The sequence below is a fragment of the Prunus persica genome, chromosome G7 (assembly GCF_000346465.2).
Source record: "Prunus persica cultivar Lovell chromosome G7, Prunus_persica_NCBIv2, whole genome shotgun sequence".
Lineage (NCBI taxonomy): Eukaryota > Viridiplantae > Streptophyta > Magnoliopsida > Rosales > Rosaceae > Prunus > Prunus persica.
Window position 1 is genome coordinate 20,232,306 of NC_034015.1, and position 24,472 is coordinate 20,256,777.

The window sequence follows — 24,472 nt, forward strand, 5'->3', positions numbered from 1 at the left end:
TTGAAAGGGCAGGTTGACCTTTGACCCACCCAACCTTTCTGGTGCCCTACTTCTTTCTTTCTTTTGGTCGAAAAAGCCCTATTTCCATTTTAACAGCATTGGCAATTCAACATGGACTTCGGTTATTTTGTTTAGTTTATACTACTAGTGCCACAAAGCTACTACAAAAATTTGGGATTGTATAATGTTAATTTTGTGTTAGTTAATGTAGATGTGGATTAAGTAAGTTCAAATCTCCTCCTTGTAAATTAGATTAATTTAGACTAATTTAGACTATCGCTTTTATATAAAAAGAAAAATTGTGTTACTAACTACTTCACAAGATGTCGAATGTGGCAAGTTATCTCCAAATCAAATCCCAACAACACACACCCAAAAAAAACTGTGAAATATATCTCATTATGATCACAAATCACAGATTTTACAATTTAAACTCTCACCAGTCAGCCACCAAGAAATAATGGTTTACAAAAATGCATAAGAAATAAAGTCGACTCTGCTATGGGAAATACTGAGTCTATTGTTGTCTATATGGTTGGTGGTTCCTACCTACCAAAAACATCTCAAGAAGTTGATGAGGAAATGGAACAAATAGTTTTCTCGATCGAGCAATTCATGTCGAACTAATCTTTCCAAGATGATATTCTGAGGCAGAAGCTCACTGTAGTAAAGCAAGGTTGAGACTGAAGCAGCTGGCTCTCCAATTAGAGATGTTAGTAGCCTCATCAGTGACCTAAACATCACTGGTGTAAGAGACTGCATCACAAAGCAAAAAAAAAACACAGAAAAGAAAGGGAAAAAGTTACAAATAGAAATCAATTTGAGAGCCCAAAGGAGTTTGCTTGATGATCAAATATACATACCATGGCTTTGGTGAGCAAGGCAAGAAGAGCAAGAAGGACTTGAAGTTATTAAAATGAAATTCTGAGATGAAACACAGGTGAGCTATTGAGATTGGGGTTGGGGTGACTGGTGATTTGGTGAGGATCTCTAGCTGCCAATCTCCAGCAACCATTCAAACCTACCCGTCCATATTCTGAAACTTTTACAAGAAAATATTGGCCAATAGGTGGCATTCAACTAAGGTCGCGCGCTATTGGCCAGGAACCCTACTTTCTCTCTGTGTTTTTTCAATCAAACAAAACCCAACTTTTCTTTTTCTGTTCATCTTTTTATAAAAAGATCATCAGAGAAATGAGATTTCAACCAACTTCGAGCAGTTTTGTTTTCTTGAACTCAGTTCATCAATGTGACACAGAAACTTGTACAACTTTGAAATCAATGGGAAATGTTATTTTTCATCCCCATCTAATGATCTAAAATCCGAATGGAACCAACAACATGAACTTTCCAAAAAATTTCAGACTCTAATCTGACGCCGAGAATACGAGAAGGCTTCTGTGTCATTGACAGTTTGGCGGCTTAGAAAATACCTTTACGTTGCAGTCTATAGGGGTAATATACAAGTATGTCTGCACAATAATTGACAATATGACTGATTACAAAGACGAGATTAGATATTTTATACAAATGATATTGGGAGAACGAAAATTCGACATCTTGGAAATATATTGTTGGACATTCAAGTCTAAAACATCTATAAACGGGGAAATTCCCTCCCGAAACACCTCTTGGCAACATATTTTTCCCACCACTCTTGGGGAAATGAGAACGTACAGTTTTTTTTTTTGTTTTTTTTTGTTTTTTTGGACTTACTGGGAAACTGAATGAGCATTATTCAACTTGGGGGGAACATCTAGACTGGGAAAGACACGTCAAGATCATTGAAGGGATTGCACAAGGACTTCTCTGTCTTCACAAGTATTCTAGACTCTGAATCATACACAGCGATCTGAAAGCTAGTAACATTTTGCTTGATGAAAAAATGAATCCGAAGATATCAGATTTTGGAATGGCCAGAATTTTCGGACAGAACAAGTCCATAGCAAATACAAGAAGAGTTGTAGGAACATAGGAAGTACAGAAAAAATATTTTCATAGTGATGTTTTCCAAACAGCAGTGTAACATTTATAAATGCACTTGCTTTTTTTTTTCTTTTTCTTTTTTTCCAAGTATGAATGCTCTCTAGGATTTACAATTATGCAGCGTTATATGTCTCCAGAGTATGCCATGAAAGACATTTTCTCCAAGAAGTCCGATGTTTACAGCTTCGGAGTTTTCCTGCTGGAGTTTTTGAGTGGTAAAAAGAACACCGTTTTCCTTTCATCTACTGCTCTCAGCCTTATTGAACTTGTAACTAACAAAGATAGATAGATCAAAACAGGCATTCAATTTCAATTTTCAACTGGAGCAGAAAGACTCATACACTGCATCAAAACTTAAATGATTTACAGGCCTGGGAATTGTGGAAACAAGGTGACAGTGTAGAACTAAGGGACAACTCAATGGCCTCGTGCCCAAAAGAAGAAGTTTGAAAATTTATTCATGTTGGCCTCCTGTGTGGGCAAGAGCATGCGGCAGATAGACCTACCATTTCAGAAGTCATATCCATGCTTACGAGTGATATCATGTTTTTGCCTGATCCAAAACAACCTGCATATTATTTTTCGAGAAATGAAGTTTGGCCATCACCACCATATGGAAGGCTTGATATGGGTTCAGTAAATTGTGTATCTATGACTGTAGTGGAAGCTAGATAGATAAAAGATACTAGTTTCATTTTTCATCAGATATTAGTAAGAATTGGGGTTACTACATTGATTTTTGTCTGCCCTTTTATACAAGCAATGTTGAGAGAGGGAAAATCGAACGTAGCACATCAGGTGCATGGATGATACTCTTTATCAATTGAGCTATAAGTCCCTCGAAGGCAGCGCACATCCTTTTCACGGTGGCGGTCCATGAAGGAAATTCAAATTACAGTTAGAAGTATGCCTACGAAATTAAGATAAGATTAGCAGGGGCCCGGTTCATGACTTTAATGGCTATCACAAGAACCTTCCACTATGACTCGCATAATTTTTTACAGCCATCCTTGCATTTTAAAAAAAATGAAGAACAAGTCAATAAAATACTGAGGTCATCGCAAGAATAACCAATTTTGGACACAAGTCTCCCCCCATACGTGTAACAACAGTGAAAGTAATTACATGTATAATGTATTTGTTAAATCAAGAAAAGTCGGGGGGTGAAAAGTCTTCCATAGTGGCTTATTTCAAGTTACAAACACTTCTGTGGGAGAACAGAGATCATTTACACAAAACACTTGGCCGATGGCTAAACTGACAAGCTTTGTGCTTCTCTTTTTCTCATGTTTCTTCATGCGGTATATTTGTTCTTCTTATGCAGAAACAGTGATATATACCCTCAAGCAAGGCGAACAGCTCCGGGACCAGGACACCGATCATCTCGTCTCTCAACATGGCCACTTCAAGTTAGGCTTCTTCAGTCCTGGTGCTTCAAGTAACCTCGGCATTACCAGTAACCGTTTCTTGGGAATATGGTACAGCAAACTACCAGATCATCCAGATGCAGTGTGGGTGGCCAACCCAGAAACTCCGGTTGTCGATTCATCTGGAGTATTTACATTGGATAGTGATGGAAAATTGAAGATCATACATGGTGGAGGGCAGATTATTATATCAGATCCCAATCAAACAGTTTCTGGTAATGTGACTGCCTATTTGATGGATACTGGAAATTTTATCCTAAGAAAAGTAACATCAGATGGAACACCTGGAAACATTCTATGGGAAAGTTTTGATTATCCATCCAACACATTGTTACCTGGAATGAAGTTAGGCATGAACCTTAAGACTGGACATAATCGAACACTTTCTTCATGGTTCAGTTATCAATCCCCGGTTTCTGGTGCGTTCAGGCTTGGTGTGGACCCCAGTCGCACCAACCGATTGATCATCTGGCGGCGAGAAGTTGTATACTGGACCAGCGGGATCTGGGAAAATGGAAGTTTTCCAAAGGCCCCTGAACTGACAACAAGGACTGATTTATTTGATTTCAATTTTGTATCAAATGAAGAAGAAAAGTACTTCACTTACTCTGTTAAAAACAACTCTACTCTTTCAAGATGGGAACTGAATACTTGGGGCCAACTCTTGCAGTCTATTTTAGCCCCAAATGGTACTACTTGGGAAACCACCGTTACAAGTCCATGCAAGTTCAACCCGTATTACCCAGATGCAGTGTGCATAGAGCAGAAGCCCTCTGAATGCAGGAATGGATCTGAGCTACTTGTGCCAACAAGAGGCTACTTAAATGATGCTCAATTTACACATCAGGATAATAATACTAACTTAGATCTTAGCGACTGTCACGCTACTTGCTGGAATGATTGCACCTGTATCGGCTACCAAAATATACATACCAATGGATCTGGATGCCTGTTTTTCAAAAAGGGAGCACATTTTGTCCAGAATGATTACTTTGGAGTCAATTATCTCATTATCATAGCGAATAACAGCAGAGGTATGTACGGCCTAAACCAATACTGAGTTTATCTAATGCATCTCCTCATTCTTCCATCCTTTCTATATCTTTTGAGCTTTCTCAGAAGTTAGAAATATGCTCAAAAACTGATAACTAAGAAAATTAAGTAATGGTGGGTTTTTGCTATTTGATACCATGATACAAAACACTGCAATGCAACGATTATGTCTGGCATTGTTTTGAATAAGAACAAACAGTTAGAATTAGCTACAGCTCTCAACCACTTCTTGAAACTAATTTTGTGGTTGGGGTAGATGGAACGACTACCGAAAAAGGAAGTACACAGAAGAAATGGTGGATATGGTGTATCGTAGGTATTATACTTGCTGTGGCAGTGCTACTTTTAGGCTATTTCTGCTACACAAGGAAAAGAAAACTTGCAGTCGTGCAACAAACTGGTAAGCTGAAACGATAAAAGTTTTTGTTTCTGTTAATTTATAAATTGCAAGTGCAAGTACATTATATGCTATTGCAATTATCGGAATGCAGACAAGGTGGAAACAAGCCAAGAGCAAGGACTACTTGAGTTGGGATCTCAAATTCGAGGATTGCGTGACATATTCAAGCTCAAAACAGGCAGAGGGAGAGGGCAGGAGTTTAAGATGCTCAGCTTTTCTGAAATACTGGCTGCAACAGATGACTTCTCATTTGCCAAAAAGCTAGGAGAGGGTGGTTTTGGACCGGTCTACAAGGTAAAATTTAAGTATATCTGGAAATTTAAAAAATAAAAAATAAAACAATGGTTATCTGGGAAATTGATACCTGACACTGAAAAATGATGTAGGGTGTATTACCAGATGGGCAACAGGTGGCAGTAAAGAGACTTGCAAGACATTCAGGGCAAGGAATAGAAGAATTCATGAATGAGATTACACTTATAGCTGAACTTCAACATAGTAATCTTGTTCGGCTTTTGGGTTGTTGCATTCAAGGAGAAGAGAAGATTCTGATATACGAATACCTGACAAATACAAGCTTAGATGCCTTCCTCTTTGGTTTGTCCATAATTCCCTTTCAAATCCATACACTCCCCTCTTCCCCCCTGATCTTTAACCCTACTAATCTGCTTAATCTGGCATCTTATATTTGATTATTATGTTGACCACTACGCACCACTTTAACTGCAGATTCCACTAGAGTGAATCTTTTAGATTGGCAGAGACGCATCAACATCATCGAAGGGATTGCACAAGGACTTCTTTATCTTCATAAGTATTCTAGAGTTAGAGTCATACACAGAGATCTGAAGACTAGCAACATTTTACTTGATGAAAACATGAACCCTAAGATATCAGATTTTGGAATGGCCAGAATTTTCGGACAGAATGAGTCCAGAGCAAATACGAATAGAGTTGTAGGAACATAGTAAGTACCAAAAAAAGAAATCATAGTAATGTCTTCCAAACGACACTGACATTTATCTTTACTTTTGCAAAATATGAATGTTCCCTAACTTGTAACAATTTTATGCAGTGGCTATATGTCTCCAGAATATGCCATGAATGGCATTTTCTCTGAGAAGTCCGATGTATACAGCTTTGGAGTTGTACTGCTGGAGATTGTGAGCGGCCAGAAGAACACTGTTTTTGTTTCATCCACTGCTCTCAGCCTTATCGAACTAGTAAGTTATAAAGAAGAGAAAAATGGAATTTAATCAGAAAGATATCCTAATCCTAATGTGATTTAACACTCATGTGGTTCATTAAAACTCTAATGATTGCAGGCCTGGGGCTTATGGAAACAAGGTGACAGTCTAGAGCTAAGGGACCCATCAATGGACTCATGCCCAAAAGATGAAGTTTCAAAATTTATTCATGTTGGTCTCCTATGTGTGCAAGAGTATGCAGTAGATAGACCTACCATGTCAGAAGTAATATCCATGCTTACAAGCGATATCATGTTTTTACCTGATCCAAAACAACCTGCATACTGTATTTCAAGAAGTGAAGTTGGGTCATCACAACCTCATGGAAGGTCGGATATGGGTTCATCAAATTGTGTATCTATGACTGTGATGGAAGCTAGATAAAGATACTACTTTCACGTTCCATCAGATGGTATTCATTATTCAATAGGGATCCCACAAATGCTATGTGCATGGGGAGAATCTTGTTGAATCTAGGAAGAGTTTGGATACATTTTTTTCCACAAGAAACTATTTATTCATTTCTTTATTTTAGACTATATAAATGGATGTAAATACGCAAAAATATAAATTTCTGATTGTAACACCAAGAAGTCGGTCTTGTGGAACTAGTATTTGTGTCAATGGACATCGATGTGAGTTTTCGAGTAAAGGGTACACATTTCATCCAAAAACAATTAACATTCAATTTCAATACCAAATAACTCATTAAACATAGCATAATCCGTTGAACTCATACAGTGGGCCGGAGAGCACTTAGACCTACAGAAACACTACAAGTAGAAGACCATCAATTGAGTGGACCTTTAAAGTGAAGGTAAAACAAAAAGGAAGCAATCCAGATTTAACCAGAGTGCAGAGACAGATTAAATATTGTTCTTATCTGGGTCAATCTTCTCAGGAGATTCCTCCTCTTGCTCTTGCTCCTCTTCTTCTTCCTCCTTCTTCTCCTCCTCGTCTTCGTCTTCTTCGGGAGGGTCATATGGCATTGGAGGTGGCAAAGGTGTTTTCATAGGACTGAACTGGGGGAAGATGTCAGGTCTACGCCCTGGCTTAGGCCTCTCCCACTCCTACAACGCAATTACGCAAACCAAATACAAATTAGCACCAAAAATTTCAAGCCAATCCAAATTCCAGAGACCACAGAAGTTGGATTTTTGTTTATTGGGTTTTGTACAGAAAGTGAGCAGGCAGAGGAAGGAGGAGCATACTTACAATTGGGAAATCGAGAGGGTTGCGGCGAGTGAGTTTCTCCTCATCTGGGGCCATACACACCACCTGGGTCCTCCGAAGCCGTCGAGAATCGAACCATGAAGCAGAGGATGAAGATGACGAGCTTGCTGAGGCTAAAGGAAATTGCTTTCTCCAACTCGACCAACCACTCCAAGAAGGAGGTACACTACCCAGCGTTGAGAGGCAGCTCGACGCCATATCACTCGTCTTCTTTCTTCAGCTGCTTCTTTGAGTTCTAGTTTGGGCTTCTCGTCTTTCAAGGTCTTGAGCTGCCGCTAAGCCTATAACGACTGACACTGTATATCGAGCAGGCCAGGCCAAGGCCAACCGCCTTACCCACAAGGTCGACGCCTCTGCCTCTCCCTTTACCTGTCTTCTATTTCTTTCTGTAAGCCCTCTCTACCCACAGTTCTTCCTTAATTTCCTCACCCTTTTTTTTAGTCATTTACTTATTTATCGATTATTTGTGGTTATTTTTCAGACCGGCTAGAACAATTTAAGCCCAAACCCAACCCATTTAATTGACCTCTGTTCCATGGCACAAAAAGAGGCCCAAAATATTACTTTAGCAATTGGCCCATTATGAAACCAACAAGATCTTTCATTTTGGTGGTACAATATTTTTATCAAACATACACACATAGACAGAATAAAGAGCACAAAGTTGGCAAGGGAACCACAATCAAAGAGCTTAATCTGAATTGGAGTGTAATGACTTTCAGCTTCTTATTCTCCACTTTCCCATGCGCTTTCTTGCTAGCAGTGATTTAGACCTCGGAGTTATTCGCCTTTCCTCATCACTACTTTCACTATCCAACACAATTACTGCCTCAGACTCGGATATTGCTGGTCCTTCTGATTCCTTTTGCTTAATCACTTTGGTAATTTCGCAATTGTAACCCTGTTTAGATTGCTGCTTCTCATCCCACCTCAAGTTTTGTTCTTGCTTCGGAACGGACTTGGATGGATACGAAGAGACACTCTTCTGGGACTGTGGAAGCATGTTTCTACTATTCTTCTCTTCCGATTGATCCATCCCACATTTTATATAACTCGCATTTATACCCCCATTCTTTGATACTGCATCAGAATTCTCAGTCACCTGTGGGGCCACATTCTCCTTGTCAACCTTTCCATGTGACTCTGATGAGCCTCTAAACCCCAGCGAAAGCTTCTTGCCAGCTAAACAAAGCTTCTTGCAACTTGTACCAATGGAGCCATTTCCAATTCCATCAACCAAATCTTTATGTGGTTGCAATTTGGTGACACTGCCAAGGGCTGGCGCCATTAGCAAGGGCTCAGACAAAGCATTGCAATGGGACTGAGAAGGAGACAGTTGAGGGATAACGATGTTTTCGTCAATCATTTTGGATGTGTTCAAAGAACCCAATGACAGATTGTTGCCAAACTTAGGCACCCTCTTTGATCTCATGCCTATGTTGTCATCAGCCAATTTACTTTCTTGACTCTGATGAAACCCTTGGTTGTGACTGTTTCCAGATTGTGGCACCAATGATCCTGAAGAGGGCACAGGAAGGCTTTCTGGTTTGAGTGATGAACAATGATTATTTGGCACCACATTCTCCATATCATTATCACTTTTCTTCTGGAATTGGCCGAGGGATTCTAATGATAACTTCCTTCTGCTCCCACATAGCTTCTTCTCCTGACTTTGATTGCATTTATCAAGGGTATCTTTCACCGCCTTTTCTGTTCCTTCTTCTTCTATCTGGTTTCCAAAATCAGAGAGAAAGGGCTGGTCCTTAGGGACTTGATTCCCTTCCTCATTAGCATCCCTTTTCTTGGTTCGGCCTGAAGCCTCCAATGACAACTTCCTGCTACCCCCAATTACCTTCTTATCACTTACAACAAACTCATCTGCTTCATGTTTTGGCTCAAGCTTTGTTGTTTCAACCTCCAGCTGCACCTGGGGAGATACAAGAAACAGGGAAAGAAAAAAAAATTAACAATTTTGAATACCTTGTATCCGAGAAAAGTAAAGCTTCACAACCAAATAAATCTAAGATAAAGTGACAGTACTGTGATTGGATTTGCATTGCTGTGAAATTGAGTGTCACAAACATTCCCAGTAGCATATTTCTGAGTCATAGATCGAGCTTTCTGGTCAAAAGCTTGTCTGTTGTATTTAAACTCCCTACTCTGCGCATCCAAACATAGAAAAATTGAACTTCTTAAGCAGTAATTGGCATCCCCAAATCCCAACCATCTATTGAATATGAGCATATAATATATATATATACATATATATATATATATATATATATACAATTCATCACATGAACACTCACCGCTTCACACATCAGGCCATCATCAGGATTGGGCTCACTCAATAACAATCCAATGCTTGTAAGCACAGTTGAAATGTTCAATGACGGTTGCCACGCCCCCTGCACAGATATAAATTAACCTAACCCTCACTATAAATTGATCGATGAACAAAACAGAAAACTTTCACGTCACAACCTGAAACCAGACTATCCTCAGTGACAGTATACATTAACACTTTTTCTTTTTTACAATAGCGATATTCTAAACTAGTCTTATATACGAGGAGGAGGTGTTCGAACCTCAAGTGCAAAGGGGCCGTTTATAATGCCCTTGGCTACCTCGCTTAACCCGCATTTGCCATTAGCACTTTTTTCGGGGACATCGAAAAATTCACTCACCTTCGGAGGAAGATTGAGAATGTCGAGGCAAATTCGGCCTCCGTTGTCGATATTCGGGTGGTAAATCGGCGTAGCAAAGGTCACGCTTGGAGGCTGAAACGGGTACCTGAAAATTTTAAAATTTTAAAAATCTGTAACCCCAAAAAAGAAAATCAGAAAATTCTCAACTAAGCATCACAATTTCAACCAACCTCTCGGGTATTTGAATCTTAATGTTGAATAGACCTTCGGCGTACACAGTTCCTTCTGGGCCTTTAATTTCTGAAACAAAAGCAAAAACTTTCGTTAATGTCAACTTCTTATTTTTTTCTCGATAACCAAACGCGGTGTTAAATAAATCTGAAAAGGGACGCGAATTGGGAAGCTTACGGGCGTCGATGGTTGTTAGGGATGAAGAGGAAGAGAGGAGAGGGAAAGAAGCACCCGGAGGAGGGTCGGTGAGGAGGAGCTTGAGCTCCTTCTGCAATCGGAGGTTGAGCCTCGCAGCTTGAGCCATATCGCGTCTCTGCTTTTGCTTGCTTGCCTCTCCAGTCTAGCTTCTCTGCGAATTTGGAACAGTAATGGAGGGCTTGTGAAAAAAGCGTGGCGCTGTGGGACTGGGAATTGGAAATTTGGGAAGAAGAGATTGATCTTGGCCGTTCATATTTCATTTCTTTTAGATGTATATTGGGACGGTTACGATCTAATCACGTAGTGTGTGAGCCGATGAAAAAAGAGAAAAATGAATGTTGAGAGTGGGATTTGAACCCACGCCCTTTCGGACCAGAACCTTAATCTGGCGCCTTAGACCAACTCGGCCATCTCAACTTGATGCTGAAGTTTGCACACAAATCCTTTATATTAAATAACTCATTCTTTTGTCTTACAAATCAAAAACAGCCACCTAGCAAAGACTACAAATCCACACAACTTAGAGATGTCAAAATTAATTGTCAAGCAAACAATATAGATAATATATATGTGCAATAACAAAAAGAAAATAGATCGTATATGTTCTTTAAATTTTGTGCAACTCGATGATTTGACTCGAACCAATTTTAATCCAATCGAAGTTTAAATTTATAGGACAACTTGTGAAATCGATCTAATTAGTGAAATTCGCGTTAGATGTTATGAGACAATAAATATTAGGTTCATGTATGATGTATATTCGAAAATTGATACTTCATCTCAATTCACAATCCAATCACCTAATTGATGACAACCTACACTTATAACTTTGTTAAAGCTTGAGTTGAGTTTATTCAAACATGTTCAAGCTTGGCCTCACAGTCACAACCTACAATGTTTGCACTTTTAATTTAAAGATTACGCGTAAGATGTTTTAAAATAAGATGATGATGAATGAAGTACGTAAATTAATACAATTCCCTTATATTGAGGGATCTTTAATATAATTTTTCTGAGGGACACTCTTTAAGGCCTACTATGAATTTTATTTCAACAATTCAATCTGTCTATTTTTCAAGTCTTCATTCATTGATCATCATTGTAAAAAAATCAAGCAACTCAAAAATTGTTAAGACATTTAGTCGTGCCTAACAAATTTGATGAATAAGATGCTCTAAGAAAATACTAAAATAACAATCCTTTAATTGAGTAGTCAAACAGATTCATATTCAAGTAATTTTGTGCGCAGATGATTTTGAATGAATACTTAGAAAATAGATGATTTTGATCATTGAAATACAATGTATGGTAGATCCTACAAGAGTATCCCTCAAATAAAAGCCTTTATGCACTAGATAATGATTATTTAACATCGAGGGACAGACCTAAAAATGGCAATTGACTATTAATTTTTTATTTCCTTATATGAAAGTTTAAACATTACATCTATAGCCTAATCATGCTTTTTTGTTTTGACTAAGCTAAGATACATAACTCTCTATTTGCATTTTGAAATCATAAATTGTGCTCAACATGTGATTTTGTGGACCCTATATATGATCATTAAGTGTTGAAGAAGCCAAAGGGAGTACAAATACAACTATTCATAAGCACATTTAATTTGAATCCTTGAACCAAATGAAGATTCCAAGTGGAATTTTAAAATAAATTTTAAACTTTTACCGACAAAATACCAATTCAAATTCAACTTTTCCCTCCTACTAATACCATTCATCATATTTTTCCCATATATTATAAATGTGGACCTCCCAAAACGATCCATTATAAGTGACCCGTGACTTATGGGCTTTGCTTCAAAAATGGGCTACACCATCCGACGTCCAATTTTCCAGACGGAGCCCAATCCATAATCTAACGGTGAATCATCGACGGTGCATCGATAATCGTAGACTCGCGATGTAGCGAATCGGACAATACACTCAACGACGTGCAGACCACCTTACCCGCTCGAGGCAATTGACGGTTTGAATAAGCGACACGTGTCCCCGCCATTCATCCTCTTGGTTCGTTCGTCGTCCCTATAGCGCACCTCGAATCGGCTGCCCCACCCCACCCTCTCTTTTTCAAAGTTTCAAAATCTCTCTCTGTCTCTCGCACGCTCTGTTTTTTTGTTTAACGCGAAAACTGGAAAAGAAAAAGTTCGAGAAAAAGAAAAAAACATCTTCCAACCACCATCACTACTGCAACAGCAGCTTCTCTCAGAAGCTTTCTCTCACTGGTACATAAAGTGTATTGGAGCTTTGTACGGCCAGCGGAGCCGATAGAGAGAGGGAGAGTTGGAGACGAAGATGAATGTGGTGGGGAGACAGATGGCGCGATCTAATTCGGCGATGCACCACCAGCGTCAGTACTCGGACAACTTCATGGACGCCTCCTCCAAGTGGCTCCAGTCCTCCAGTCTCTCACAGGTCCTCATCTTATATTAAATTTTGCAAATTTGCCCCTCGTTGAGCTCACAATTACTTAACCATTCCTTCCTTCGTATGAAAAGCTCACATTCTCAGAGATTTTGGTTGCAGGACTTTGAGTTGTACGGCTCGAAAACGACCAGGAATAATCAGAGAAGTGTTCGTGAGCGATCACCGGACGCTTCGATTGCATCGCGATCGTCGACCACGAGAAGGAACGGTGATGATCGAGTTTCGCCCAGTGAGCTCAGCCCCGGCTTGCTTGATCTGCATTCCTTTGACACCGAGTTATTGCCTGTGGTTTGTCCCCTTACTTTTAAAAGTTGTACCTTTTTTTTTCCTCTTGATCAGAAATTTCGCTAAATTCTATGTTATCTCTTTTACATTGATTAGAGACTGAAATGTGGGTTTAAGTTTACTTTTTCATAAATGCCCTGCTTTTTTTCATTTTTTTAAAAGCTTAAACCTCACATTTCTCTGCCTTGATCCAATGTAATACTTTTTTTCTAATTTTAAAAAAAATTGTTGATTGATGTTTGGCATCGGTAGATGCCCGTTTCAGGCCAATCTAACGGGCACCCGCTTCATCATCCTGGTCGTGGTAAAAGTCTTGACGATTCTGAGCCATTTCTCTCCACCAACAAGCTTACAAGCAGATCACGGGGTTTGCCTGAGAATAATCTGCTCAAGAGTTTTTCATCGGATAAAGAAAGGGCCAACAGTGTTGCTAAGATCAAAGTTGTGGTATGTCATTTAAAAGTTGTTTCTCTTTCTCTGTATCATCTCATGCAGTGCAGGGAATGGCTGCTCTTGATTTCCCGAAATATTGCATTCTAGAATCAACAAATTGAGCATGACAATCTGTTCTGTTTTCTCTTTTTGCAGTGGAAATGTTGATGCTAATTATTATTATTATTATTTTTTTAATGCAGGTACGCAAGAGACCACTAAATAAAAGGGAAATTTCAAAGAAAGAGGAAGACATTATTACAATAGAACCAGGTTCTAATGCTCTCACAGTTCATGAAACAAAACTTAAGGTGAGCACCTGGTGAGCGAGTTTTTCAACAGCGATCGATTGTCAAGAGTTCAACTTCCAATGTTCTATGTTTTCATGTTTGCATGCATTCATATGTCTTTGGGTGTGACTGATCAAGTGAATATCTCCCTGAAAAATCTCTTTAACATTCATGTGTTTGTGTTTGTGTGTGTGTGTGACCGAGCAATTTCCAATTCTTTAATAGCTTAATGTTCTCAGAAAACTCCTCTTTTCTATGTATGGAGCTGTGTATTTACTTTTTAGAAGCATCTAATTCTATGTCACCATCCTCCGCAGGTTGACTTAACAGAATATGTCGAGAAACATGAATTTGTTTTTGATGCTGTGCTGAATGAAGATGTTTCAAATGATGAGGTGAGTTTATCAGACTCTTGTTTCACTTTACTGTTTTGTTACAGATGATTTTACATTATCTTTAATTTTGTTACTTTAGGTGTACTTTGAGACTGTGGAGCCCATAGTTCCACTGATTTTCCAACGAACAAAAGCAACTTGCTTTGCATATGGGCAGACAGGCAAGTATTTACCTTTTATGAAAACCTAGTACTTCTCCATTATACTTAAAATTTTGCCGTCACCTTTCTCAACATCCACGATTCTTTAAACTGTTGACTCGTGTATGTAAGTTATGTTATCTTGTTGGAGTTTTTCAACTGTTCTTTTAAGTTCTAATTGGTTTAATTGAGAGAATGTCTTTTTTCCTCCCTGGAAATGTATTCCAAATATTTATGTTTTCTGTTTCTCACTTCTTATTCTGTTATATGTGTACCTGTAAACTGAAGTTAATCTTATTTAGCTGTTCAGGGAGTGGGAAGACTTACACTATGCAACCATTACCCCTTAAAGCATCCCAGGATATTCTAAGATTAATGCTCGATACTTACCGAAACCAAGGTTTTCAGTTATTCGTTAGTTTCTTCGAGATATATGGAGGGAAACTGTTTGATCTCCTAAATGATCGAAAGTAAGTTATTTCAGCCTGTAGGCCAGAGAAGATTTTCATTCAGACTCATTATCCTCAAAGAGTTCCACTTTTGCAGAAAGCTTTGCATGAGAGAGGATGGTAAACAGCAAGTGTGCATCGTGGGTTTGCAAGAGTACAGGGTGTCAAATGTGGAGACAGTCAAGGAGTTCATTGAGAAGGGAAATGCCACAAGAAGTACTGGTACAACTGGTGCAAATGAGGAATCTTCCCGATCACATGCCATACTTCAGCTCTGTATCAAGAGATCAGCTGATGGAACTGAATCAAAGCCTGCCCGACTTATAGGCAAGCTATCTTTCATAGACCTTGCTGGAAGTGAGCGTGGTGCAGATACGACAGATAATGATAAACAGACAAGGTGGGAATTTGTTGTGTGGAATTATGACCAATTAGCATGATACTTATTCAGAAAATAGTATCACCCTTGGCATAGCTAGGGTTGATGAATCAATTGGTTCCCTTAGGAGATCTTCACTGCTTGGGTGGCTTAACCTTGTTGCTTTTTTATTTATATTGATTGTCCATACAGACTATTGTTAAAGGACCTTTGAGTTGCAAGAGATGATAGTTTACTTTCTTCTTGCAGAATGGAAGGTGCTGAGATTAATAAAAGCTTACTTGCATTAAAAGAATGCATTAGAGCTCTTGACAGTGACCAAGGCCACATTCCTTTCAGAGGGAGTAAGTTGACTGAAGTTCTTAGGGATTCATTTGTTGGTGATTCACGCACCGTTATGATATCATGCATTTCACCAAGCTCAGGATCGTGTGAACACACTCTCAACACTCTGAGATATGCTGATAGGTATTTAGTGTTGTACAAAATAAGTGGAGAATTGAATTTTATCATTGTTTATACATTTCTCATGAATTTCTTTCTTCACAGGGTGAAGAGTTTATCCAAAGGGAGTGGCTCCAGAAGGCATCAATCGTCTTCATTGTCATACCTTAGAGACTCAACCACAATGCCCTTGTCTTCATCTACATCAACTGACACAACCTTTGAAGATGACATGAATTATGTTCCTAGTGAAAAGAGCAGCTTTGGTTGGTCCAAACAGATAGAGAGAGAGCCCTCCCCACAATTTAATGTGGATCGTGTACCTAGTGGGAGGGTAGAAGGAAGTTTGGCTGCATCTGTATATTCAGATTACTACAAGGATCAGACAGGTGGTCAAAATCTCATAGGCACAGATGATCTTGACTACCCTGAGCAGGCTTATGAACAAGACAAACCATCGCGAGGGAATAGTAAGAAGGTAGAGACCTACCAGCGATCATCGCTGGAGGAAAGGCGAAAGATTGGCAATCAGGTGAAATGGAGGGATATGCCTGATTTTGGGGCTATCAACTCAAATTCTGAGGATGATCTTAATGCCGTCTTGCAGGTGAATACATTCTACATTTTTCCATCTTGAATTGCTAATTGGTAAATGATATATGACATTCATCATACTCTCATTTGGTTGCTTTTAGGAAGAGGAAGACCTTGTGACTGCTCACCGAAGACAAGTAGAGCAGACCATAGAAATTGTTAGGGAGGTCGGAAACAATCTCTTCTGACCGCATTGTAGTTTTATTTTGTGCTATGCTTGGACGTAGTTTAACTGCATTTACTTATGCAGGAGATGAATCTGCTGGCCGAAGCTGACCAACCAGGCAATCGACTTGATGATTATATCTGTAAATTGAATGCCGTACTCTCTGAGAAGGCTGCAGGAATTCTTCAACTGCAGACTCAGTTGGCTGAGTTCCAGAGGCACCTGAATGAGCATAGTGTTTTAGTATCTACTTCAAGCAATTGATATAATTGGGAGAGAGAACTAAGCAGAGCAGTTGGCATGTGGCTTTCCAGGAAGTTGATGTGATGATTCATTCTCTTCCTTGATAGAGGGTTTGGCCCTTGTTTATTTATTTGTCTGTTATGCCTATCTATCTAGCTTGTTGGCTCTTCATAAAAGTTCTGTGGCAATGTGCTTATAGAGTAAGCTTGTTTGAGTTGCTAGGGTTTCTATAATATATGAAAACCACCTACCTCAAACTGCTTGTTTTGGGGGTAGATGGTTTGATCTTGTTTCTTTTTCTGTCAACATTATATCAAATCGTCTTGAAATTATGACCTATGAGAGGAATGAGAAAGATACATGCAAGCATATGCACGTTTTGTAAAGCTCTGTGACTTTTTTTTTTTGGCTTTTGGACTTTTAAGCTTTGAATGAATGATCTCCATAATATCGGCTAGCGATTGGTCTATCCGGATTTGTAATTTGTTTTTACTTTGTTGAAAAATGTCTCAAATTCGAATTTTTCGTGTTTGATTCAGTTACATTTTTTTAATGTCATTCAATCATTCATGTGTATCTAAACCTTTTACTACATTAGAGTGTCTTCTTGTTTCAAATTACATCTGGTATCTTCCTCAAAGTCGGCTTAAGACCCAAAAGACTGCTATTCCTTGACCAGCGAGAGATTGCAATCTTTGTGATAAAATCTTGTCTTACCTGAAGTCACTATCATCTCTTTTTTTGTTTCTCAAAGTCTCTAGGATCCTTTTGTACCCTTTCCGTAATCTTCTTTTCCAGATTTTGTGGCTCTTGTTCCTTTTTGATGACTGGTTTCTATTTCATAAAAGCTAAACCTCATTAGTCACAAATTTATTTATTTTTTGGTCAACAGTCACAAACTTGTAGACACCGACTAACCCACCAATTGGTGTCAACATGTCTAACTTAATGAAAAAGGATTTTGGTTTACACCCTCATGTGTGTGTGAGAAAACTCTTTTCCTTTGGGACTATCGCTTGTATTAAAAATAAATAAATCAATAACCCCCACCAATTGATGTTTTATAATGATTACCCACTACCGCAAATTGCGTCCTCAAAACAGGAATTATGAACTCAGTTGTTCATTGGAAAATAGTTAAACAGAATTATTTCTATGGCGGTGGTTGTTTTCATTATAAATCAATCACATCCATCATCAATGTGTCCTTTTTTCAAAAGATATCGCCTTCATAATAAATCAGTCCCATCGGAGGGTTTGTTTCGGAGTTGTTTATCAAACTCTTATAACTTTTTTCTTTTCCTTCAGACTCTTTAACCTAAATTTGACTGGATAGAGAAATCTAGTCGGCTACAATTTGCATAACTGATGTGAAAATTGATTCGATACGAAATGGTATTACACATTTAACGTAAATCAAATTTTTTTTAATGGAAAAAAAAAATCATTGGAGAAAGGGAATTCAAAATCCAATTACATATTTATTGTTAACCATCTTAATTAAGATAACATTGAAAAAGATTATTGCCGTATAAACACCTATCTCATGCATGCACTAAAGTACGGTACCAAGTAAATATGGGTTGGCAGTGGTAAGAGTCATTGCTTACAGATCAGTAATCACATATTTGAACTTTAATAATGCCTACTCTTCAAACGTTAACAAAAAAAGAAGGTAAGTATGCGTCCATTTTCTATTTTGTTCATGTCATGTGGACTGTGGGTTAAGTACATAAATTTGTTTGATGGAATATGTAATTGGTCAAATTAGTGACCCATTTGTAATTTGGGCAAGCAAAGGATCTTCTTTGCTTAAAGAGGAGAAAGTGTAATTATTTTTTATTTGAGAACATATCTATGCACCTTTGTATAGCAGCCATTTGTGTTCGTCCATTTTCTATTAGAACCCCGAATATCCTCATCCTCACCATGTGTCATAGGTTTGAGCTATATGCCGTAGGTATGAATCTATAGTCTCACATGAGCTATATGCACTCATTTTCTTATTAATATATTTTTTTTCTTTTCTTTAAGTGCAATAATACACAATTAACAAAAAATTATGTATGCCACCAAAGATTTCTTGGAAAGCTATAGTCTCACATTATAAATAAGTCACCATGATTATTTAATTATAAGGTACCAAATATTTGTTTGACTTACCTTACATGCCCGACAATCTCTTCTTAATTCCAAATCAACTCCCACTTTTGATGGAAAATATAAAATAAAAAAAAATGTTTCCTATTAACTTCAAATTATTATGTTAAATAAATAATGAGAGACTGCTTATAAATTCTAATTTTAATATTAGTTAGAGATGTTATTTAACAAAACTATGTCTATTCCCAATGGGAATACCCGTGAGTAGTGACTAAGCATATAAATTAATTTATACTAATTGACCATCACTATAAATAATAGGGAAAATCAATAATAAAAATTAAATAAAAAGAATAAAAAATTGTGGCATAAAATGAACCGACAAGGTGTAATAAGAGAGAGTAAGAAAGAGACAAGAACGGATTTGGAGTAAATAAATATGCTCCCCATGGCCCTAACACCACTCCAAAAGAGCCAAAAACATATTTACAAGGGCTTTAGGCCTGAGAGCCATGGACGTGGCCAAGTAGGAAGTCCACACGTACCCTACCCCTTTATGCGCCAACGCACGAGCAAGCAGCCTATAAGCCCAAAAGCAAAAGCAAAAAGCAAAATCGGATTCCTATCGACCGAATCTTCTAAGCCCACTCATTTTTTTCTTTTTCTTTTTTTAATTTCTCTCTCTCTCTCTCTCTCTCCATTTTACATCCTCCCATTGGTAACGTTTCATCTAATTTATTCATTTAATAAATCCTGGAGCAAACTCCCAAACCCTAGCCCCAAGCGCGTGTTGGTTTGGTGAATGAAGCTTCATCCCCTACAAGCACCCCCTGGTTTGGCATAATGCTTCACTTGCATTGCTAGCCTATGCATATAATTGAACATTTCATTTTGACTTTATATCCATCATATACATCATTATCACTATTGGGTTGTTGACAAAAGCTTAAGCACCACACATTAGTTTCTCTTTTAGGCTAAGCATCCCTTTTCATTGGATGCCTTATTGCTATCGAAGCTAACTAATACCTATATTTTAGTTTTTCTCATTTTGAAATTTTGATGATGTACTTCACGTGTGCATTTGACCCACTAACATTAGATGAGAAAATAATAAGCAAAATGTGTGCTCGTTCAACATTACTAACCTTTTAGCCGAGCTTTGTATTGCAAATTCAAAGCTTTTCATTAATTTATGTTTAAGACAACTCTTTGATTTATAATACAACACTCAAATTAAAAGATAATCGATTCTAAAACAAGCAAACAAAACAAATAAAATTTTAAATGAAATTAATGGACCTTCTTTCTTTGATTTTCGACAAGCATTTTTGGAAAGTCACAATTCTATTTAGTTTGATTTCAAAAATCTAGGTGGTCGCGGATTAGTGCGTTCTACTCCACCGGCGTCCTAAAATCAAAGGCACAAGTTGATCTCTATGATTGAGGCTGTATTCATTTTGATAGGTGGGAAGTCCTCACTCTCCTAGTGACTTGGCTTGGTCTCACTCCCTTCCCATACAAGTGGCGATGAGAATGCTCTCTCTCTCAAAATCACGTGTCAGTCCTAAAAATAGACGAATCACATTATCTTTCATTTGTATATATGCACTTTCAAATCCACTAGCTAGCTAGCTGGCCGAGTTCGTACTTTATTCATGAAGAAATGGAGAACCAATTGTCAGCACTTTCACACATCATAGGCTAATAGAGTTAAGAGTTATTAACCTTATTAGGCTACAACCCTGAACATGATCTTGAGACTGATTAAATAATTATCATGTGAGAGTGTGCTAATCCAATCTAATGTCGACTATACCCACCCTGTCGTCTAAGGACTAACTACAGTTACAGTTGTCAGCTACCCCGGGGACCACGTCACTAATTAAACAAACAAAACTTGTACTGAATCTGAATCCCACGCCCCCCAAAACGCGCGTTGAAGCATCTCTTTCCCCTGGAGTTTGATAAATATCTAACCATGACGTGTGATAAAAGCGGAGCCCAGTGGGTCCCATAATTCTCGCCAATGAATATCAGAAACGTATGGTCATGTGCCACGTTAGCCAGTGTCACTGTTTGCGCTCATCCGTTATATATTACGGTGGTACTTCAACATTCTAAAAGAAGAAAAAAGAAAAGTCGATTCCGATAAGGCTCTGAAAATACACACGAGACAGAGAGAGTTGCAGAGAGTGAGAGTGTGTGTGTGAGAAACAGAAAGAGAAAGAGAAGGAGAAAGCGAAGGAAAAGGGGAAAAAGACAATCCGTATGGGATGATGATGGAGGAGAACAACAACGTCATCGCGCCGTTCGTTATGAAGACTTACCAGATGGTCAACGATCCGACGACGGACAAGTTAATCACTTGGGGCCGAGCCAACAACAGCTTCATCGTCGTCGACCCTTTAGACTTCTCTCAGAGGCTCTTACCCGCTTACTTCAAGCACAACAATTTCTCCAGCTTTGTTCGCCAGCTCAACACATATGTGAGCATATAACACATATAATTGTACACTGATTTGATTAATTATCGGTGAAAATGAAAACCCATTTCTCAATTTTGATCATATGTGCAGGGATTTCGTAAGGTCGATCCAGATAGGTGGGAATTTGCGAACGAGTGTTTTCTGCGGGGCCAAACGCATTTGCTGAGGAACGTGGTGAGGAGAAAGCACATGGGTAAGAATTCGTATTCGAATTCGAATTCGAATTCGACCACGTGCTTATTACAGGGGAAGCACGAGGAGCTAGACGACGAAGAGATAGTGATGGAGATTGCGAGGTTGAAGCAGGAGCAGAAGGCGTTGGAAGAAGAAATGGAGAACATGAACAAGAGATTGGAGGCAACTGAGAGACGACCCCAGCAAATGATGGCTTTTCTGCACAAAGTCGCGGAGGACCCTGAGATTTTGCCACGTATTATGCTCGAGAAGGATCGTACGTTCAGGGCGCAGTTGGGGGAGAAGAAGCGGCGGGTTATGATGATAACCTCAACGTCGTCGTCTTCGTCGGGCATGGGGGCCACCAACTCCGTCAAGACCGAAGATGAGGATGACGGAACCGTAGGGGTAATTTCGTCATCTCCCGAACCGGGTTTTGAGATGGAGAGTTTTTATTCCACGTCTCCAGAGACGTCGACGGCGCGAGAGTGGGGGACGCAGAGGCGGGTCGTGGATCGGGTTCGGGCTGTGCAAGACCCGTATAATATGAACCCGACGGTGTCGGGTCATGTGATCGGGAATAGTAGTAATTCCGGGTACGGGTATGGGAATAGAAATGTTGGTGCGGGAGTGGGTTATCTCACAGAGGAACCTATCCCTGCACCACCGCCTTATCCATTCTCGTTGTTAGAGGGTGGCTTTTAGTTTTTAGTTATGATTTTGGTACTTTCACAATATTTGGCTTTCGGTATTAGTTCCTTTTTATTTATCCTTTATTTTAAAAAAATAGTTATTATGTATAACAAAAGAAAATAATTCAATGAGTTAACAATATTGTTTATGGTTCCCACCACAAAGGTAGTGGATTCCTCCTTCCTCCCATGGCATTTAGGTTCGAAATCACAAGGAGTTTCTTTCCTCTAATGTAACTAAAAAAATAAAAAATATTTATGTGTAAATAATATACATGTCGACATTATGTCGGTTTAGATTTTGAAATGAATTTATTGGGAATTAAATTCGCATGTCTAATTCCGGGATAGTAGAATGGAATATGTTTATTCCCATAAACTGAATTTTCATGTAATTCGAGATTGGTGGTATATATTATGACATTTTCATCAATATGATCACTTGTACCATATAAATGTTGGTTTCACCTAGGATGCATTTAAATGTTAAACTCTAAATGCCAACGAGGTATAGCTTAGTAGAAAATATAATTGACTTGCAGACCAGATGTCTCAGGTTCGAACTCCCATAACATATTAGTTATGTGCATGTGTGTGAGAAACCCTCTCCCCTCTAGTTTAGATTATTGCTTGTACTAAAAAATAATAATAATAAAGTCCATATATTTGATTTATTCCCCTTTGCAATCAAGTTCGAATTCTCCTTCTCGTATATTTTAGACTATCGTATTTATATACATAAAATAACTTCATATTTGATTTAATAAAACTAGGTTATTATTAAAGATCTTTGGAGAGAATTATTGTGTATACATATATCCATATTTACTTATATATACATGTTTACTAAGCCGGAATTGAATTGAGGAGGAGGAATTGAATCGAGGAGAAGTTGGAATGAGGAGAGTTAGAATCCGGATATTCCCATTGATATTGTTTACTAAACCAAATGGAATCGAGGTAGGATTGGTGTTGATTCCTTATAAATTGTTTACTAAAATCCCATGAATTGGAATTGAAACTAGTTTGATTAGTAAAATACTCTTGTTTTTTGGTCAAATTTGAAATTTTAAAAAAATATGTGAGGATATAATGAGTAGAAAAGATGGATTCCTGATGTGTTAGTTATTCAAGAATTAGAATACACATCCCACCCAAGAGTCCAATTCCTCCAAAATCAGGAGTTGAATTACTGATCTTGTGTGGGCTCCACTTGCATTTTCATTCATCAATGTGAAGTAAACACAAAAGTAATCCGTAATCGAAATCCAACTCTTTATATTGATCCCAATTATGAATTAACCTAGACCTAGGGACTATATATCATCACATGTATCCGAATTGGGGCCGGAAAATGAGAAAGTAAAAAGTGATTGGAAATAAGAACAAATAAATGTCATTTTCTCTCATGAATGTATGAAATTCGCCCATCCGTAAGAAGTTCATACCCATGAGTTACATATTACTACATTCACTTAGTACCGTCTATTGCAATGAATTAAATCACACAATTGCAAGTGAGATTTTACTGTTTTAATTTAATTTCATGCAAAATTGCATTTATCCTAACCATGCAAACGGTAGCATTACTCTTCAGCCAAGTGTCGTTGACTATTGGGTAATAAATTCAGCAATAAGCCAAGAACACATTAAAGTTAGATAGATTAGAGACACATGAATAAGATGATTCATACATGAAAAGTAGAAGCAGGTCCTCAGGATTAGTTAGCTCCTCCTGAGGAAAATATGGTGTTTGACTCTCTTTTATTCACTGAGGCAGCAAAAAGCGCTTCTTTCAAATAGATATCGTTTTGATTGCAAGCACGGGCTGTACTGAGTTTGTCCTCGTGGTGGTGAGCATGCCGACTATTCTATAATCTATTTCCCACTCCCCAATTGCCAAGTCGGTTGATTTAAATTCCACTGTTGGCAGCCCTGCTGGCACCGGCGAACTACAATTGTATCCAAGAGGAAGTGCTAAGAACATTCGTCTACAAACTTATTTATACGGGAATACTATTATGGCATTATTTCGAGTTAATCACTTATTATTATATATTTTAATTTTTGAATGTAACAATGTGTGATAAGCTTGGAATACCATTACAGTGACATCCCATTACATATAAGTTATTCTCCAAAAAGCGAGCGAATCGAACGACTTTCACCCACTAATATATTATGAACTCCACATGCATTGACAATTAGTAACCGCCAATGGCGTGTGTAAAAGGGACCCCAGCTCTAGCATGGAGTTCAATCCCATTGAAGGATGACCCTTCGGACCCAAGAGGGGCACAGTAAAATTACAGAGAGGCACACAGTAAAATTAA

General features: G+C 38.4%; 5 protein-coding genes, 1 long non-coding RNA gene and 1 other non-coding gene across 8 annotated transcripts; 3 read left to right on the top strand and 4 right to left on the bottom strand.

The window, feature by feature from the left end:
- On the bottom strand, positions 375-973 carry LOC109950197. The gene is made up of 2 exons (XR_002272492.1): positions 864-973; positions 375-756 (listed from the first exon to the last, which is right to left on the bottom strand). It is a non-coding gene; the product is annotated as an uncharacterized LOC109950197 (long non-coding RNA).
- Positions 2,951-6,617, top strand: LOC18770051 (G-type lectin S-receptor-like serine/threonine-protein kinase At1g67520). The gene is made up of 7 exons (XM_020568174.1): positions 2,951-4,447; positions 4,723-4,866; positions 4,958-5,160; positions 5,253-5,463; positions 5,596-5,833; positions 5,942-6,089; positions 6,192-6,617. Exons 1-7 carry the CDS (start codon positions 3,235-3,237, stop codon positions 6,495-6,497), a joined length of 2,463 nt encoding a protein of 820 aa, XP_020423763.1. The 5' UTR covers positions 2,951-3,234; the 3' UTR covers positions 6,498-6,617.
- LOC18771284 (histone acetyltransferase KAT6B) lies at positions 6,780-7,795 on the bottom strand. Its single transcript, XM_007204693.2, has 2 exons — positions 7,329-7,795; positions 6,780-7,183 (listed from the first exon to the last, which is right to left on the bottom strand). Exons 1-2 carry the CDS (start codon positions 7,542-7,544, stop codon positions 6,980-6,982), a joined length of 420 nt encoding a protein of 139 aa, XP_007204755.1. The 5' UTR covers positions 7,545-7,795; the 3' UTR covers positions 6,780-6,979.
- LOC18771756 lies at positions 7,911-10,651 on the bottom strand. Of its 2 annotated transcripts, XM_020568177.1 has the most exons (6): positions 10,403-10,650; positions 10,225-10,294; positions 10,034-10,139; positions 9,656-9,754; positions 9,387-9,506; positions 7,911-9,273 (listed from the first exon to the last, which is right to left on the bottom strand). In XM_020568177.1, exons 1-6 carry the CDS (start codon positions 10,527-10,529, stop codon positions 8,065-8,067), a joined length of 1,731 nt encoding a protein of 576 aa, XP_020423766.1. In that variant the 5' UTR covers positions 10,530-10,650; the 3' UTR covers positions 7,911-8,064. The 2 variants fall into 2 exon arrangements, with proteins under 2 accessions (XP_020423766.1, XP_020423765.1); XM_020568176.1 differs by having other exon boundaries at positions 10,225-10,651.
- TRNAL-AAG lies at positions 10,760-10,840 on the bottom strand. Its single transcript has one exon. It is a non-coding gene; the product is annotated as a tRNA-Leu (tRNA).
- On the top strand, positions 12,508-17,067 carry LOC18771222 (kinesin-like protein KIN-13B). The gene is made up of 12 exons (XM_007202933.2): positions 12,508-12,852; positions 12,964-13,152; positions 13,402-13,596; positions 13,785-13,892; positions 14,189-14,266; positions 14,346-14,427; positions 14,717-14,876; positions 14,953-15,255; positions 15,484-15,702; positions 15,784-16,285; positions 16,374-16,439; positions 16,523-17,067. The coding sequence occupies exons 1-12, from the start codon at positions 12,733-12,735 to the stop codon at positions 16,700-16,702; spliced, it is 2,202 nt and encodes a 733-aa protein (XP_007202995.2). The 5' UTR covers positions 12,508-12,732; the 3' UTR covers positions 16,703-17,067.
- On the top strand, positions 20,882-22,446 carry LOC18770028 (heat stress transcription factor C-1). The gene is made up of 2 exons (XM_020568186.1): positions 20,882-21,273; positions 21,364-22,446. Exons 1-2 carry the CDS (start codon positions 21,061-21,063, stop codon positions 22,150-22,152), a joined length of 1,002 nt encoding a protein of 333 aa, XP_020423775.1. The 5' UTR covers positions 20,882-21,060; the 3' UTR covers positions 22,153-22,446.